Raw genomic sequence first — 18,645 nt, forward strand, 5'->3', positions numbered from 1 at the left:
AGCTGCTAGTGTGCTCAGAGCTTAAATCTATCAAAATAAAAGCACAATTTACTGTCCAAGCCTTCTCCTGGTTGTTGGAAACCTCTAAAAGATTCCAGATCTCCAAAACAGTTACATCAGACAGATTCTGCCAGTGCAATTGTTGTCTAGGTGGGAAGACAGATTTCTGGTGTACTTTATTCTGCTATCTTCCCAGAATCCTCTGGTCAGTTGATTTCTGGCAAAGGTACCAAGTGCATTAAATAGGAAGTGGACAATTTTTACATAAGTGTTGTGGAACAATTGGATAGTCACATGCAAAGAAATCATCCTCAAACTTGACCTCACATCATAAACAAAATTAACTGGGAATAGATTATAAATTTAAAAATTAAGAGTTAAAAATATAAACCTAAGAGAAAATATAGACAAAAAATCATCACAACCTTGATTTAGCAGATTTCTCATATACAAAAATTATGAACTACGAAAGAAAAAAATTACTTCATATTTAAAACTTTTGCTCTTTAAAAGACAATAAAATGAAAAAGTGAAACAAATGACTATGAGAAAAATTTTTATAAACATCTTGTATCTACAATATAAAAAGACTTCTTACAACTCAATAACAAAACCAAATATTTTTAATGCATAAAATATTTGAAAGACACTTCACCAGAAGCGATGTGTGACACAGGGCATTGTCATGATGCAGGATGAAACAGTTTGCCCATTTCGTGTTAATGCGTTGTTCATGATCCATGATTTATGGCACACTTTAAAACACACCTTCTCTCAACCTTAGCTCACACCCGACCGACTACACTGAACAAGTTGAAACTTGTCAGACACTGTTTCTAAGGTTCAAGGCACCACTTCCCATATTGAAGATCCCTGCCTTTCCATTGGATGGCACTTGGCACCATATTTTGTGATCACAATGAAAAGGCTCCGTGTCACACATCACTTCTGGCACGGCAATTTCTGTCAAATAAAAACATTACAATGTGTCCTCATCCACCTTATTCACCAGATCTGGCACCGTGCGGCTTCTGGCTCTTCCCCCAAATCAAAATTACCATAAAAGGTAAAAATTTGAATCAATTCAAGACATCAAGGCAGCCACGACAGCACAACTAAAGACACTCACAAAGGATGACTTCCAGAACTGCTTCAGAAAGTGGCAAGAACAATGGGATAAGTGTGTTCAAAGTGAGGGGAAGTATTTTGAATGGCACTAATGGCAATGTGTCTTTTACTGTAGTAAATTTTTTAAATTTAAACATTCACCGTATTTCTTGATCATATCTCGTGTTATCAATAGATACTATTTCCCCATGTTTAATGACACTCAAGAGAGCTTCCCCTGTGTATACTGCTTCTAACATAAATATCAAAGCATTGCCCTTATAATGGATATGGTAATGATAAAGAAATTCATACATACCCTCTTCAGTAAAGAATTTTTCTATGGGTCCCACAAATTGATTGATTTCATTAAGTTCATCTTGGCTAACTTCTGGAAATGGGAAAACTTCTTTCTAAAAATAATAAACACTTAATAAAAATTAATTTTTAGGAACTTTCCATAGTGGTGATATCAGTGAAAAGGGACACAGATTTCTTAGAGTCCATATCTGGTAGACAGGGCATTACTCATTGAAGGAATTACAAAGCAACTTCCAGAAGGTATTTAAGATACAAGAATTGTATGTTAGACTCCACCACCTAGATACAGCCTCGTCCTCTGTATCTCAAGCAGGTTTATTCCCGATTTTGATCAGCTTTCCTTATCAATAAGTCATGATGATTTTCCCATGAAACAGAGCCTTAGACTAAACATTTCAAAGCCCTGAGCTCTGTTCCTTGATTTGCAGCTTACTTATTATGTGGCCAAATCGCTTTACCTCTCCACATCTCCATTTCCTCACCAATAACATGCAGGTAATATTTATTCAAGGTCATTGTCAGAATCATGGAAGATAATTGGTGTGAAAGCTCATTACTAAAATGTAAAATTTTACATTTGTTATTTTGTAGGTTCAAAGATGCTGCATACTGTGTTTACAAGGTCTGACATCTTGCCAGGTTCTCAGCCAGCTGAATATTCCAGCCTCTGTCCTCCCTGCTAGATGACATCTGCTACTTGTGCCAAAAATACAAAGTAAGAAGGTCATTGGAGGAGGCCCAGCTGTTGAGCCAGATCAACCTGAATTCAGCCCTGACGCTGCCACTTCTTAGATGTATGACTTGTGTAAGTCACACAGCCTTTTTCAGTGTCAGTTTCCCTTCTGTTACAGATACCTCAGAAGGTAGCTGTGAGGCTCAAAAGAGGTCATAAGTCCTGGAACATAAAGTAACTGTATTTGTGACAAATACTTGCTCTTACCTCTACTTCACACCATGGAAAACAAATTAGCTTCAAATCTCCGTATCAATCCAATGAGTAGCCAATATTTCTGACTGGCCGAAGGATTCCTCACTGGCCCATCACTGTATCTTGCCTAAAATCATCCCACTGTATCCTTAGTCCCTCGAGCTTTTGGGGCCCCAGATAGCACTGCCAGTATGACATGAGTATTTGGATTTAGACTCACAGCTGCTGAAAAATGGTGTCCCAGATCATGAGTTGCCAGACCTCAGGAGTCCTGTCTTTCCTCATGGCACCTCTCACCAAGTGTCTCCAGACAAGGTGTTCAGAACAAAGGAAGCCTTAATCTTTCTTCTCCAGTCCTGGGACATGCAGTCGGTCACCACAGACTGTCCTCTCTAGTAACATACTCCCAAGTCTCTTTTCTCCTCTCAGGCTCCACGACTAAAGGCTTGTAGATGGGTCCCTATCCAAAAGTGATAGCTGACTTTAAAGGAATTCCTGCCTCCATGCCATTTCTGACCCTGTTCTAGACTGTCTAGGAGGAAAATATGCTACGACTCTAATCACTCTGAAGCCTCTCAGAACAAAGCCAGCTCGTTAGCTGAAATACAGATGCTCAACCCACTGCTCTGGACTTCACAAGCCCATGGGTTCACCCAGGCCTTGTGCAATGAGCTATGTTAGAGGAAGATTGTAAGATAATCCTGGTACCAGTGAGCACTCCAAAAAAGAAAAGAGAACAGCCTTGGAACCAGATGGCCCTCAAGTACAACCAAAGGCTAACTGCTGCAGGGAGAGAGCTCTCCATGCATGAAAGGACAAATCTCTTCTATCAGTGTTCATAAACTAAACGGGGTGCCTCATGGGTGCTGGGTTTAATTCCCATCAGCGCTTCCAAATTTTTTAAAGTAGTAAAACATATTTTTTAGTTACATCTAATGCAGACACCAAATACGTAAATGAAAGTCAAGCTGCTCTGGTTGAGACTGCAGAGGGGGAGAAAGATCACCCAAATGTCTCCTACTCAGCTTCCCACTGGTCCCAGCAGTAGCCCCAGGGAGACTCCCATGAATAACGAGGATCCACCTGAAGGCAGTTTGACAACTACTGGTCTAGATGATCTTGAAGGTCTCTTTCTGTTCTGAAATTCTAGGCATCTCAGATGCCACACGCCTGCTCAAACCCCAATAATGCTGCGAGAGATGATGGTGACCTAAACCAGGGAAACAGTGGTACAGGTGCTTAAACGCAGTCAGATTCTACATATAAGGCAGAGAAAACAGGATGTGCTGTCAGATTAGCTGTGGATTATGAGAATAAGAGGCATCAAAGCAACTCCAGGTATTTGGCCTGAACAAGTTGAACAGTAGATTAACCATTTATGATTAAGAAGGCTGGTAGAAGGAACGGGGTTGGGTGGGGAGACCAGGAACTCAGTTTTGGATATGCTAAATTTGAGATGCCTATTCACACCTAAGTGAAGCTTTTGTTAGAAAGGTAGATATAAAAAAGAGTCTGGACTTCAGGGGAAAAATCTGCACTGGAGAAATAAATTTGAGACATCAGCATATTGATGGTATTTAAAGCCACAATACTAAATTAGATCATCCAATGTGGGATTGTAGAAGTCTACAGACTGAGTCCTAAAAAACTCCACCTCCAACTGGGCTAGTTGAAAATGTTGGCCAATGTTTAGAGGTCAAGGAGCTAAGAAAGAAAAAGTAAAAAAGTGCAAAGGATCAGTCAGTAAAGCAGATGGAAAAACTAGGAGAGAATAGTTTTTTAGAAGCCAGAGTGATAAACTGTGTTAGATGCCAATGATGGCTCAAGTAAGATGAGGACAGACAACAGATCTCTAGATGTGATGACACAAAGGTCACTACGGACTTTCATGAGAGCATAAGTAGATTATTCAGGACAAAAGCCTGAATGCTGTGAGTTCAAGATGCAGCAGAGAAGGAACAACTGATGATGTAGACGAGAAAGGACAGAATTACTGGGTCAATGCCCTGAGTAGGTGAGAAGACATGAGGTATAGTGACGTGCTTGGCCTTTTCTGTGAGCAGACGGTTCACCCACAGTAAGAGAATGCAGCCCATACGGTGTCATAGAGCACAGGAAGGAGTGGCTAAGTGTTATGGTGGATGTTGTCACCTGACTGCATGTATTTTCTCAGTGAAATAGGAAGCAAAGCTGACAGCTCAGAGTGAGGATGGGGGAGGGAGGTGTCAAAGGTTTGGAAAAAGAAAAGCATGAATGACTTGTCTTCTTTCTTAACTGTGCTGAGGCGAGGCATGAGGTCCCAGCATACAGCACCACACAGCCTCAGGTTGTGGGGAAAACGGTTTCCTACACCTTAAAGCCAGAGTTTGTATACTTCCGACCAGAGCACACCACTGTGAGTCTGAGTGTCTGCTTCTGCATCTGTAATGCCTGCAACCTTAGAGGAATGTTCCAAAGGAAAACCAGGGAATAACTCCTTAAGTGATACAGTATCAGCCAACGTTTCAGCCAAGCTCAAAGCACTTTACGCAATTTTTCCCCTTTGGTTTGCGAAGCATGTTTAGGAGGAGGTAAGTACCAGGCACGTAGACTAGCAAGTGTTGAAGCTAGCATTTACTCCCTATTCTGCTGCCTTCTGCATCTGCACGGCACCTTACAGTCTAAAAAGCATGTCCACACACTGTATGTTTCATGGGGGCGTTACAACACATCTGTGAGACAGAATACATCACGAGCTGCTTTTTTAAGGCTCAAAGAACTGAGGCTCAGAACCAAGGTCAAACCCAAGTCTTCCTGCTGTAAGAGGATGCTGAATGCTTCCTAAGCAAGCGGCTACCGCTGGGCACGATCTGGGTCACCACTGGGTGGCGCCACCGTGGAGGGGCGGGGTGCGGAGGCAGCGTGGGGCCCGCCGCAGAGGGAGCTGAGTGGCCGGCGAGGCGCGCTCCCAGCTGGGGGCGCCTCGGGCCGCCGGAGGCCGGGCGGGAGCCGCGGCCCGAGCCGCGTGTAGGACTCGGCGAGGGCGCCCCGCACAGCGGCGGCCAGGTCGCTGAGCTGAGGGTCGCATCGCCTGGCCCAGTGTTTCCAGAACTGACGGGACAGGAATTAAATGGAACGCTTGTCAAAACCGTAAGTGCTCGGGGCCCCCGCCCTGGAAAGACTCTTTCCTTTCCCTAGAAAAATGCCCGTGATTTCACGGGACCCAGGAGCCTGCAGTGTTAGCACGCCTGCGCCCCAGCTGTGCGGACACGGGCACAGCTTGATCCCGGTGTCTCCTGATCAGGACAAAGCGCAGGCGGCAGAGGGCCCGAGTGGGCCCACGCTGGGCCTTACCTTCTCGAGTTTGCCCAGGAAGAGCTCCTTGGCGAAGGCCCGGCTCGTCCGACTGGTGCTCAGCGGGCGCGGGCGCCCGGCACCGGCCAGCAGAGCCCTGCAGGAGCGCGCCGCCACGGCCCTTCGCCAGAGCCCGCCACAACTCATGCTGCCGGAAATGCCCACGCGGCGACCGCCAGCACCTTCTCCTCCGCGCCTCAGTCACGTGCGCCGGCCGCGCCGCCGGATGACGTCAGTGGCCCGCGCCGCCCGCCAACGCGCCTGAGCAGCCGCCGCCCCGCCCCCGCCGCCCCCAGATGGGAGGGGCCGGCCGCTGCCATCTGGATGGTTGTGCTTTCCTGGCTGCTGGCGGTGCTGGCGAGGGGGGCTTTGTGATTTTTGTGGGCGCCGGCGCGTGAGCAGCGGTCTGCCTGCCTCCGTTTACCTCCCTCTTGCCAAGTGGAGCGACAAGGCCGTTGTAAAACTAAAGAAAAGCAAGGGAATGGGGAAATTTCACGATATTACCTCTGGAAGGGAACCCACAGTACGGGTAATGTTACGGTTTTAAAGTGGATGGTGGCTTGGTGAGAATTCGTTTTGTTTTGATTATATGTATGTAATAAAAAATGTATACACATTTTCAGAAAGGAAAAAAAACTAAATTGTAATAATGTATAACGATAACAAAAGATGAATGTAAGTCGCATTTGACGTATGCAATTACAAGAGGTGCTCAAGGTGGTTACCTGGTTACCTTCAGTGTCCAGAGACTTCTGATTCTGGCAAACTGTGCTTGAGCATACATAACACCTCTTAACACATGTGTGCATATCATTGTCACCCCAGGGGCACCTCGGTTTTCCAACGTCTCCATTGACAAACATTTCAGTTTACGAATGCCGTACATTTTATGGATCTATGGTATCATTAGGTAGTAACATTCATGCTAAATTTACAGTTTTAGGGGTTGATTTTAAAGGTCTGGAACGGATTAATCCATTTTGCATTACTTTCTATGGGGAAACCATGCCTCGGTTTTCGAATGTTTCAGAACGCGAATGGTCTTCCGGAACGGATTACGTTCGAAAACTGAGGTACCACTGTGTGTGTGTGTGTGTGTGTGTGTGTGTGTGTGTAGGGAAAAAGAAAAGTGATGTTCTGCAGGAGAGAGGTTTGGATAAAATCCTGTGAGTTACAACTGTACCTAGGAAACACCAATTTAAAAGCGCAGGCAAAGGAAGAGAAGCTTCAGAGGGAACCGAGAAGGGGTGGAACAATAATTGGTGGAATAGGTCCAGAAAGTCATTAGGGCCCAGGGAGGAGGACCTGGCATCTCGGAGACACCGCAGAGCCCAGCGATGAATCAGGCCAAGTGTGCACTCTCTAGTGGTCTTATGTCAGCCTCCTCCAGGAAGATTATTCTCTCTGCTTACCTCTCATTGTACTTGTACCCTGACTGTAGCATTTACCACAGTGTTGGAAAATGCTTTTTGCCTTCATTATGGCAACTCCTGGAGAACAGGAGTTGAATGAAATCTCCTTCATCTCAATGGTGCTATGCCTGGCCCAATAAAATGTTTACGTGTTTGAGTAAAAACTTGATATAACATCGGGGAAAGAGCTCAAAAACTTTATTGGTTGCAGTGTATTTGCAAGCATCTTCTGCAACTTGTTTTTTATTTTGTCTTTTCTTTGACTTGCAAAGGTTTATCGTCTGGTTTCTTCATCAGTGATCAATATTTGTCTATTTCAAAATAGAGCTTTGCAAGAAGGCATTTGGAAACTGCTGCCTTTGTGAATTAACCTGGGGAGGGGGGTGAAACAAAGAAAAGTGATATTGCAAAACGTGGGTTTCAATCTTGAGCTGCTATACATTTTTGCCAAAACAAATGTCAAATCAATCAAGTAATCTGATAATGTGTCAGTTCCTGTTTAGTGTACAGAGGTCTCACTTAAGTTAAGCAAGTGAGAATTTCAGTGGCATACAGTTTCCAAAACAAAAATTAGAAATAAATTAAAGCATGATTTGTAAGTACTCAAGTAGTGTGTACAGTGGAAAAAGAGGTTTAGAGTTCTATGCCGGTTTCTAAGTTTAGTTTCCTTATCTATAAAAATGAGTATAATGCCATTTGTCTCACAGGATTTTTGTGAGGATTTAGTAAAATAATCCATATGAAAGCATCTACCACATTAAATGAGCAATGTTTTTCCTTTAGTACTATAAAAATGAAAAATGGCTACACTCTGAGGTTTGTATCTTATACCTGAGTATAAGCCTCTGAGAAATAAGATGCCATTTTTAAGTAGTTTACTGTAGACATAGAATTTCCCATCTTCAAAGTTTAAAACATCCTCACTGAGTACAGGCATACCTTGTTTTATCGTGCTTTATTGCATTCCACAGACACTGCTTTTTTTTACATTAAGGCGTAATGTAAGGTTTGTGACAACTGTGCACCAAACAAGTCTATCGGTGCCATTTTTCCAGCAGCATTTTCTCACTTCATGTCTCTGTGTCAAATTTTGGTAATTCTTGTAATATTTCAGACTTTTCTTTATGATTATATTTGCTATGGTCTTATTTAAGAATTGCGTCTCCTAAGGCTATTGATGCCATAGAGGGTGATTCCTCTGATGGACCTGTAAATTAAAACCTGGAAAGGATTCACTGTGCTAGATGCCATTAAAAACATTTGTGATTTCACGGAAAGAGGTCAACCATCAGCATTAACAGGAGTTAGGAAGAAGCTGATTCCAGCCCTCATGAATGGCTTTCAGGGGTTCCAGACTTCAGTAGAGGAAGTAACTGCAGATGTGCCAGAAAGAGCACCACATTGTTGTCTTCTTTTTAGAAATTGCCACAGCCACACGTATCAGTCAGCCACCATCAACATTGAGGCAAGCCCGTTGACCAGTAAAAAGATTAAACTCACTGAAGACTCGGATAATAGTCAGCATTTTTTTTTTTTAGGCTGAGTAAATACTGATTTCTTTTTTTTTTAAATTTATTTATTGGGGTGACAATTGTTAATGAAATTACATAACTTCAGGTGTACAATTCTGTATTACATCATCTATAAATCCCATTGTGTGTTCACCACCCAGAGTCAGTTCTCCTTCCATCACCATATATTTGATCCCCCTTACCCTCATCTCCCTCCCCCCACATCCCTTACCCTTTGGTAACCACTAAACTATTGTCTGTGTCTATGAGTTTTTGTTTCTCATTTGTTTGTCTTGCTTTTGGTTTATATACCACATATCAGTGAAATCATAGAGTTCTCTACTTTTTCTGTCTGACTTATTTCGCTTAGCATTATATTCTCAAGATCCATCCATGTTGTCACAAATGCTCCTATATCATCTTTTCTTAAGGCCAAATAGTATTCCATTGTGTATATATACCACAACTTCTTTATCCATTCATCTATCGAAGGACATTTTGGTTGTTTCCATCTCTTGGCCACCGTAAACAAAGCTGCAATGAACATTGGAGCACACGTGTCTTTATGTATAAATGATTTGAAATTCTTTGGGTAGATACCCAGGAGAGGGATTGCTGGGTCATGTGGTAATTCTATTTGTAATTGTTTGAGGAACCTCCACACTGCCTTCCATAGCAGCTGCACCAGTCTGCATTCCCACCAACAGTGTATGAGGGTTCCTTTTTCTCCACAGCCTCTCCAACACTTGTTACTATTTGTTTTGTTGATGATAGCCATTCTGACTGGGGTGAGGTGATATCTCATTGTGGTTTTATTTGCATTTCTCTGATGATTAGTGATGTTGAGCATTTTTTCATATGTCTATTTGCCATTTGTATATCCTCTTTGGAGAAATGTCTCTTCAGGTCCTCTGCCCATTTTTCAATTGAGTTGTTTGTTTTTTTGTTGTTGAGTTTCATGAGTTCCTTGTATATTTTGGATATTAGACCCTTATCGGAGGAACTGTTTGCAAAAATCTTCTCCCATTCAGTCGGTTGCCTCTTTATTTTGTCGACGGTTTCTTTTGCTGTGTGGAAACTTTTAAGTTTCATATAATCCCATTTGTTTATTTTAGCTTTTACTTCCATTGCCTTTGGAGTCAAATTCATAAAATGCTCTTTGAACCCAAGGTCCATAAGTTTAGTACCTGTTTTCTTCTATGCAGTTTATTGTGTCAGGTCTTATGCTTAAGTTTTTGATCCATTTTGAATTAATTTTGGTACATGGTGACAGATAACAGTCCAGTTTCATTCTTTTGCACATGGCTATCCAATTCTGCCAGCACCATTTATTGAAGAAGCTGTCTTTCCTCCATTGTATGTTTTTAGCTTCTTTGTCAAAAATTATCTGTCCATATTTATGTGGTTTTATTTCTGGGTTCTCAATTCTATTCCATTGGTCTATGTGTCAGTTTTTCTGCCAATACCAAGCTGTTTTCATTATTGTAGCCCTGTAGTACAAGCTATAGTCAGGGAATGTGATACCTCCAGCATTGTTCTTTTTTCTTAAGATTCCTTTGGCTATTTCGGGGTCTTTTGTGGTTCCAAGCAAATCTGATGATTTTTTGTTCTATTTCTTTAAAAAATGCCATTGGGATTTTGATGGGGATTGCATTAAATCTGTATATGGCTTTGGGTAATATGGCCATTTTAACTATGTTGATTGTTCCAATCCATGAGCACGGAATGTCTTTCCATTTCTTTGTGTCTTCTTCAATTTCTTTCAAAAATGTCTTATAGTTTTTAGCATATAAATCCTTCACATCTTTGGTTAAGTTTATTCCTAGGTATTTTATTCTTTATGCTGCAATTGCAAAGGGAATTGTTTTTTGCATTTCTTTTTCTGAGATTTCATTGTTAGTATATAGGAATGCAATGGACTTTTGTACGTTGATTTTGTAGCCAGCAACTTTACTGTATTCATTGATTGTTTCTAACAACTTTTTGGTGGAGTCTTTAGGGTTTTCTATATATAGCATCATGTCATCTGGAAAGAGTGATATTTTAACTTCTTTATTCCCAATTTGGATTCCTTTTATTTCTTTCTCTTGCCTGATGGCTCTGGCAAGACTTCCAACACTATGTTGAAAAGCAGAGGTGATAGGGGACAGCGCTGTCGTGTTCCTGAACGTAGAGCAAAGGGCTTCAGTTTTTCACCATTAATTATGAGATTAGCTGAGGGCTTGTCATAGATGGCCTTTCTCCTATACCTATTTTATTAACTGTTTTAATCATAAATGGATGTTGTATCTTGTCAAATGCTTTTTCTGCATCAATTGATAGAATCATATGATTTTTGTCCTTTATTTTGTTTATGTGATGTATCACATTGATGGATTTGCGGATGTTGAACCATCCTTGTGCCCCAGGGATGAACCCCACTTGGTCATGATGAATAACCTTTTTAATGCATTGTTGTATTCGATTTGCTAAAATTTTGTTTAGGATTTTTACATCAGTATTCATCAGAGATATAGGCCTGTAGTTTTCTTTTTTTGTGTTGTCCTTACCAGGTTTTGGTATCAGCGTAATGTTGGCCTCATAAAATGAGTTAGGGAGTACTGACTCTTCTTCAATTTTTTGGAAGAGTTTGAGCAGGATTGGTATTAGATCCTGTTTGAAGGTTTGGTAGAATTCACTAGTGAAGCCATCTGATCCCGGACTTTTGCTTTGGGAAGGTTTTGGTGGACTGATTCAATTTCTTTACTGGTGATCGGTATGTTCAGATTTTCCAGTTCTTCATGGTTCACCCTTGGAAGGCTATATGTTTCTAAGAACTTGTCCATTTCTTCTTGGTTATTGAATTTGGTGGCATATAGTCCTTCTTAGTATTTCTGAATGATCCTTTGTATTTCTGTGGTGTCCGTGATAACTTCCCCTTTCTCATTTCTGATTTTGTTAATTAGTGTCTTCTCTCTTTTTATCTTAGTGAGTCTAGCCAAGGGTTTGTCGATTTTATTAATTTTTTCAAAGAACTAGCTCTTTGTCACATTAATTTTTTCTGTTGTCTTTTTTGTTCTCTGTTTCATTTAGCTCTGCTCTGATTTTTGTTATTTCCTTTCTTCTGCTGACCTTGGGTTTCACTTGTTCTTCTTTTTCTAGTTCTTTGAGGTGTAACATGAGGTTATTTATTTGGGATTTTTCTTGTTTCTTGAGATAGGCCTGTAATGATATAAATTTCCCTCTTAAAACTGCTTTCGCCGCATCCCAAAAATTTTGGTAGGATGTATTTTCATTGTCATTTATTTCTATACATCTTTTGATCTCTCCTCTAATTTCTTCTTTGACCCAGTCGTTCTTTAAAAGTATGTTGTTTAATCTCCATGTATTTGTGTTTTTTCCTGCTTTCTTTTCACAGTTGATATCCAATTTCAAAGCCTTGTGATCAGTGAATATGTTGGTATGATTTCAGTCTTCTTAAATTTGCTGAGGCTGCTTTTATGTCCCAATATATGGTCTATCCTTGAGAATGTTCCATGTACGCTCGAAAAGAATGTATAGTCTGATGTTTTAGGATGAAGTGCTCTCTATGTATCAATGATGTCCATTTCATCTAATGTGTCATTTAGGGCTGTTATTTCGTTATTTATTTTCTGTTTGGATGATCTATCCATAGCTGTCAATGATGTATTTAAGTCCCCTAGTATAATTGTGTTTTGGTCAATTTCGCCCTTTAGTTCTGTTAGTAGTTGCTTGGTATATTTTGGTGCTCCCTGATTGGGGACATAAATATCGATGAGTGTTATGTCTTCTTTTTATATAGTCCCCTTTACCATGTCCATCTTTGTCTCTTGTTACCTTTTTCACCCTGAAGTCTCTTTCATCTGATATCAGTATGGTTGTAGCTGATTTTCTCTGGGTACCATTGCTTGGAGTGCCAATTTCCACCCTTTCACTTTGAGTCTATGCTTGTCTTTATAGCTGAGATGTGTCTCTTGTAGACAGCATATGGTTGGGTTTAGTTTTTTGATCCAATCTGCTACTCTGTGTCTCTTTATTGGTGAGTTCAGTCCATTTACATTTAGGGTGATTATTGATATGTGAGGATTTCCTGTCATTCTATCTTTAGTTTTCTGGTAAGGCTGTGACTCCATTGTTTCTTTGCCTTTTAGTTGTTGTCTATTATTTCTGTGTGGTGGTATTCTATGATGTTTCCCCTGTTTCTTCTTTTATTACAGTATATATTTCAGTTCTGGATTTTTTTTGAGTTGTTACCCTTAAGATTATGTAAAAGAAAGTTTGATATTTAGAGTATTCCATTTTCTTCAGCACGCTTACTTTCTCCATTCCCATATTCCGGTTCAGGCCTTTACGCTCCCTTTTTTTATTTTTCGGTTGCCACAAATTGTCCCTGTTGATGGTGGTCGAATAGCCTCCTTTAGTATTTCTTGTAGTGCAGGTCGTGTATTAGAAAATTCCCTCAGCTTCTGGATGTCTGGAAAGGTCTTTATTCCTCCTTCATATCTAAAGGAGATCTTTGCTGGATATATTATTCTTGGCTCATGATTTCTCTCTTTCAATAGTTTAAATATTTGGTTCCACTCCCTCCTGGCTTGTAGAGTTTCTGCTGGAAAATCCGATGATAATCTAATGAGCTTTCCTTTGTAGGTTACCGTCTTCTTTTCCCTGGCTGCCTTGAGGATTCTTTCTTTGGTGTTAATTTTAGACAGCTTCAATACAATGTGCCTTGGAGAAGGCCTGTTGGGATTGAGGTAATTAGGTGTTCTATTTGCTTCTTGGATTCGAGGATCCAGTTCTGTCCACAAGTTTGGGAAGTTCTCAACAATTTGTTTGAATGTATTCTGTGTTCCCTTCTCTCTTTCTTCTCCTTCTGGTATGCCCATTGTTCTTATATTGCTCTTTCTGATGGAGTCAGAAAGTTCTTGTAGAGTTCTTTCATTTCTTTTAAGTCTCAAGTCTCTTTCTTTTTCCATCTGTGTAATTTTCAGGTTCCTATCTTCGATGTCACTGATTCTTTCCTCCATCTGGTCAACTCTACTACCTAAGCTGGTTATTTCTTTCTTAATTTCTTTTATTGAGTTCTTAATCTCCAGAAATTCCATTTGGTTCTATTTTAAAATTTCAATTTCTTTCGTAAAATGCTCGTGTTGTTTTTTGATTGCGTTTCTGAGTTCATTAAATTGCCTTTCTGTGTTTTCTTGCATCTCTTTGAGATTTTTCAGAACTGTAATCTTGAATTCTCTATCACTTAAGTCACATATTTCCATATCTTTAAGTTCCTTTTCTGGAGACTTTTCACTTTCTTTCTGAGCTGTCTTGTTGCCTTGGTTATTCCTGGCAATTACTGATTTATTATTTCTCTTCCTAGACATCTACAGGAGTGGCTTCTGCAACAGGTATATAGGAAGAGGTGTTTCTTTTGTTTTCCAATACTTGTTGGAAGAATGTTTTATTTTCTCTCTGACTGCAGCCTTTTTTTTCTCTCTGTCACAGTAGTGCTATATTTTCTCTGCACTTTTCCAGCTTCTCACACAATGGGGGGATTCCCTGGGAGACGGGCCTCGCCTCTGTTAACAGTTCCCCAGGGTCATAGGGCGCCACGTCCCTGTGGGGGTGCGGAGAGCTTTTGAAGTTCCAAAGCTCTTTCTGCACCCTATTCAGAGCCTGTATGTTTCAGCAGTTTTGTTTACTCCTGCCGGGATCCACCCAGATAGATGGGGCCAGGGGCGGGGTGAGTTGTGAGGTGTGGCCCAGAGCAATGGCGGCGACCACCACCACAGCCAGTCCTGCTTCCACAGCTCCCTCCCCTTTGCCGGAACTAGTTGGGCTGCGAATCTGTGTCTGCGGTCCACAGTTCTCAGAACAGCAAAAATCCTGTCCTTTCGATCTGACACTGCTACTTTATCGCTTCTAGCAGCGGGCAGGTGGGGGCGGGGTGAGCTCTGGGAGTGTAGGGAGGGGCGGCTAGTCTCAGTTTCTAGGGCATCAGTTCTACACTTGGCAGTGAGGGCTTAAATCACAGTTTTCAGCCTTCTTCCCTCAGTCTTTGCTCCGAGGTCTCTGCCATGAGCGTTGGGTTCAGCCGTTTTGTATGCTGCCCCCTCAGCCCTGTGGGCCGTAAGTGGAGCCCTAGCAGTCCGAGTTCTTCCCTGTCCCGCAGCTATGGTAGTTCTGGGATGCAGCGAGCTCGGAGCACTGAGCTAGGTCTGCGTCCTGCACCCGCGCGGCTCCGTCTCTGCACTTCTCCCTTCCCTCCTCCCCCGCTTGGGCGATTCGCCCACCTGGAGGTGAATTCAGTAGTGGGCCTGTTCGTCTTGCCTGTCTGCTGTGCAGGGAGTCCTTTGTGGAGTTATTGTTGTCCGATTAGTTGTAAATTCCAGGAGAGCTTTACAGAGGCTCACCTCACACTGCCATTTTTTTTTTTTAGTTAGCTTTTTTTAAGCAATAAAGTATCTTTATTTTTTGTGTTTTTTTTTCTCTTTAAACAATATCTGCTTAATTAAATTACTAAGTCTGACATCCAAAAAGATAAAACTTCAAAATTCCATCAAAGTTCTCAGTTGGACATTATTTTTCATTAGATATGTACATTATTTTCTTAGACATATTATTGCATATTTAATAGACTACAGCATAGTGTAAGCATAATTTTATACACACTGGGAAACCAAAAAAATTGTGTGACTCACTTATTGCAATATCCGCTTTATTGCGGTGGTCTGGAAGCAAACGCACAATATTTCCAAGGTATGCCAGTACCTCTGAATGTCCTTTCTATGAGTCACATCAGTTAAGCTCATTCCCATACGTAACTTACCACCAAATAATCTGACACTCTTCCTTGGCCATAATAGCATACCAGGGTGTTTGGTTTTGAGTTGCAGCCGTATTGTCTGAGTCGAAAACTACTCCTAGATACCCCAGTGTTAAAGCTGCAAAATCGAAAGCCAGTGGAGAAATTGACTTACAGAATTGGAGAAAAGAAAGGGTGAGGGTAGTCATCTCCTGTTCCAAGGCTATAAGATCCATAATCAGTTATGTGAAATATGAGTCTAGCTAAGGTTTCTGCCTCATAGCAGTCAATATCCAAGGCACACAAACAAGGGCACACAAATAAGTTGTACAAATTTTATCACGTTTATTTCCTGCTGAGAGAGAAATTGGCTGACACCTTACTGTCTAGAGATCAAAGATCTGTGTGTACAGAGGTGTCCCTCAAAGAATTTTTTGTCTCATACACTACATTATGCTGTCTACTATTCCTTCCTTTTTTGATTTATTCTTGTTCCCATTTGGGGTACATTAGTTATTATGGAAACCTGGAAGTCACTAGCTTATTGAAAGCTGCAAAGGTAATGGAGTGTGTCAACTGATGGTCATTGATGCTAATTCAATGCCAACAGGAATCCCCAATTTGGGGTATAGTGAAGAAGGAAAATTATTCAGTGCAAATAGCTCAATTGTGACACAGCACAGCGGTGAGAACAGCACAGGTATGAGACAGCTCAATAGTGTTACAGCTCAATTATGATACAGAATGGCTTTGGAAGAGCACATTCTGTTCCATAGAGGTGGTCCTCGGTCAAGACACTTCACTCCAGTCCAGTCCACTCAGCTAGGCTCTGCCATGCTCTGGTCACTCCCTCTGCTTCAGTCCACTCCACTCTGGTGTGGCAAGATGTCTTTGGTGTTTCAACTCCAGCTGGGGAAACAGTCTTCAATGGAAAGGGAAAATGTGCTCCCTGAGCTAGAGGGGAGCTGAGATATAGAGACAAGTCCCTGCAAATGGTTCCTGATCGGTCTGGCGTCATGTAAATGAGGAGTCCAAATCCTCACAGTTTTATTGGTCCAAAAAGTACTGTCCTGATTGGTCAGAGTGGAACTGCTGTCATTGGTCAGTGAAGATGCTGATGGTGACACAGCTGCACAGTTCCGATTTGACAGGAAAAGCCTCAGTCCTGTTGGTTGAAACACACTTCCAGGAACTCCTTTATAAGGGCTGGCTCAGATGGCAGGAGCACAGTGCAGGCAGGCAGTTCAGTGCGGGCTTCTCCCTGAAGTGCGGTTTGCATGAGAGGCCTGTTTAGCAACAGCTGCTATGCACTGTTTTGTTTTTGTTTTGTTTTGTTTTTTTTGAGCCCAGTTAGCCACCAGGAGCCTTTCTTGGTAGTATTTTCCTTCTCAGGGTCAACATGTGTAACAAGCCACCTGATCACTCAGTAACTTAAAAAACAAAGGTTTATTTCTTGCTCATACTGAATGTCCACTCCAGTTTGACTGGGGGCTCTACTCACCTGAAGTGCAGTTTGCGTGAGAGGCCCCGTTTAGAAACGGTTGCTAGGCTCTGCTTTTAAATTTGAGCCCAGATAGCCACCAGGAGACCTTCTTGGTAGATACCCTTCTTTCTTGGGGTTGACAAGTGTTATGGGTTGAATTATAACCCCCAAAATTCATTTGTAGAAGTCTTAGCCCCCAGTACCTCAGAATGTGACTATTTGGAAAGAGAATTTCCTATTGCATTCCTTTGCAGATGTAATTAGCTAAGTTAGGATGAGGTTATATGGGAGTAGTTTGGACCCCTAATCCAATATGGCTGATGTCCTTATAAGAAGGGGAAATTTGGACACAGATGTGCGCACAGGGAGAATGCCATGTGAGGATGAAAACAGAGTTGAGATAATACTTCTACAAGCCAAGGAACATCAAAGCCAAGAAACCACAAGAAGCTAGGTCTGGAATAGTTTCTCAGAAGAACCAACCCTGCCAATACTTTGATCTTGGACTTATAGCCTCAAGAACTAAGGAAATAAGATGTTTAAGCCATCCAATCTGTGGTTCCTTGTTCCAGCAGCCCAGCAGACTAATACAGAAGGTGTTGTAATTCTTGGCACACACTGTTTTCCAAAATAAATAGGGCCTAATTGTGACCACAGAACTGGGGCTATGTCTTAGAACTCATATACCCAGTGCTCCTGCTATGGTTTGGAATCAGCAGTCTTCTAAATGATAGGACTCTTGGCACAGTTAAAAATTTTGGAAATCCCCTTAGACTACACAGCCTGTTGCATAGGTAGGAGACAGCAAAATGTACGAAAGACCATGAAAGAGAGTCATGAAGAGAGATCTAGTCCCAATGTTGCCACTTGTCAGCTATGTGATTCTAGGCAAGTGCCCTCCCCTCTGAGCCTCAACTGTATTATCTATGACTTAGAATAAGTGTTGTAGCAGAGGCAACTAGTAACCAAAAAAGTGTGTCCCTTCCTTAGTGAGCGTTTGTTGGTGAAAGCCTCCCCTCCCTCCACATCCAGAATAATGTTCTCACCAGTATATTGTGATGGAAGTAAAACTGAACTTCTGTTCAGTTTTTAAGAAATGAGTGGTAATTCTTTGATGCTTTCTCTTCCACCAGCTGGAAGCAAAGGATGCTGTACTCTAGGGGCTGGCAGTACAAGCTGGAAAGAGCCTAGGTCTTTTAATCAACCATATGGATGAAAACCAAACAAAGAATAGGGACACCCATATTAAACTGTTACATGAGCGAGGTACATATTAAGCCACTGATGTTTGGGGGTTTAATTGTTAAAGCAACCAGTATTAACTAATAAACATTATTTGTTAAATATTACCTAAACTAATACTACCTTTCAAGTTTCAAAGAAAAAATTATGTAAATTACAGTATAAATACAAAGAGTCATCATTACTAGGGGCAGTCAAATTCATCAGGTAGATTAATCGAGCACCAGGCAACCATACTGCTATGTTGGTCAATAGAGATAGTGTTCTCAAAGTGAATGATAACAGCAGCCTACATTTAATGAGTGCTTTCTGTACTAAGCACTTTATATGTGTTATATCATTTAATCCTCCAAAGAGGCCTGTAAATTCACTGTTTTACAAATGAGAGAACAGTCGTGGGCATGTGATGTACAGCATGATGGTGACTGTAAACAATCCTGTATTGCATATTTGAAAGTTGCTAAAAGAGTGGATCTTAAGAGTTTTCATCACAAGAAAAAGAATTTGTAACTATG

At 41.4% G+C, this 18,645-nt stretch overlaps 1 protein-coding gene across 4 annotated transcripts in view; it reads right to left on the minus strand.

Annotated features, from left to right (window-relative positions):
* The window catches only part of ACAD9 (acyl-CoA dehydrogenase family member 9), a 37,346-nt gene extending 31,433 nt beyond the window's left edge, over positions 1–5,913 (minus strand). For 2 of the 4 annotated variants that reach the window (XM_081066424.1, XM_081066423.1), the window contains exons 1-2: positions 5,690–5,913; positions 1,427–1,520 (exon numbers count right to left, since the gene is read on the minus strand). In XM_081066424.1, the coding sequence (XP_080922550.1) occupies positions 1,427–1,520; positions 5,690–5,836 (241 nt within the window). In that variant the 5' untranslated portion in view covers positions 5,837–5,913. The remainder of the gene's footprint in view (positions 1–1,426; positions 1,521–5,689) is intronic. The other 2 variants (XM_081066426.1, XM_081066425.1) reach the window with 1 other exon arrangement.
* Between the last annotated feature and the right edge of the window lie 12,732 nt (positions 5,914–18,645).

This window comes from Rhinolophus hipposideros (genome assembly GCF_964194185.1).
Source record: "Rhinolophus hipposideros genome assembly, chromosome: 2".
Classification (NCBI taxonomy): domain Eukaryota; kingdom Metazoa; phylum Chordata; class Mammalia; order Chiroptera; family Rhinolophidae; genus Rhinolophus; species Rhinolophus hipposideros.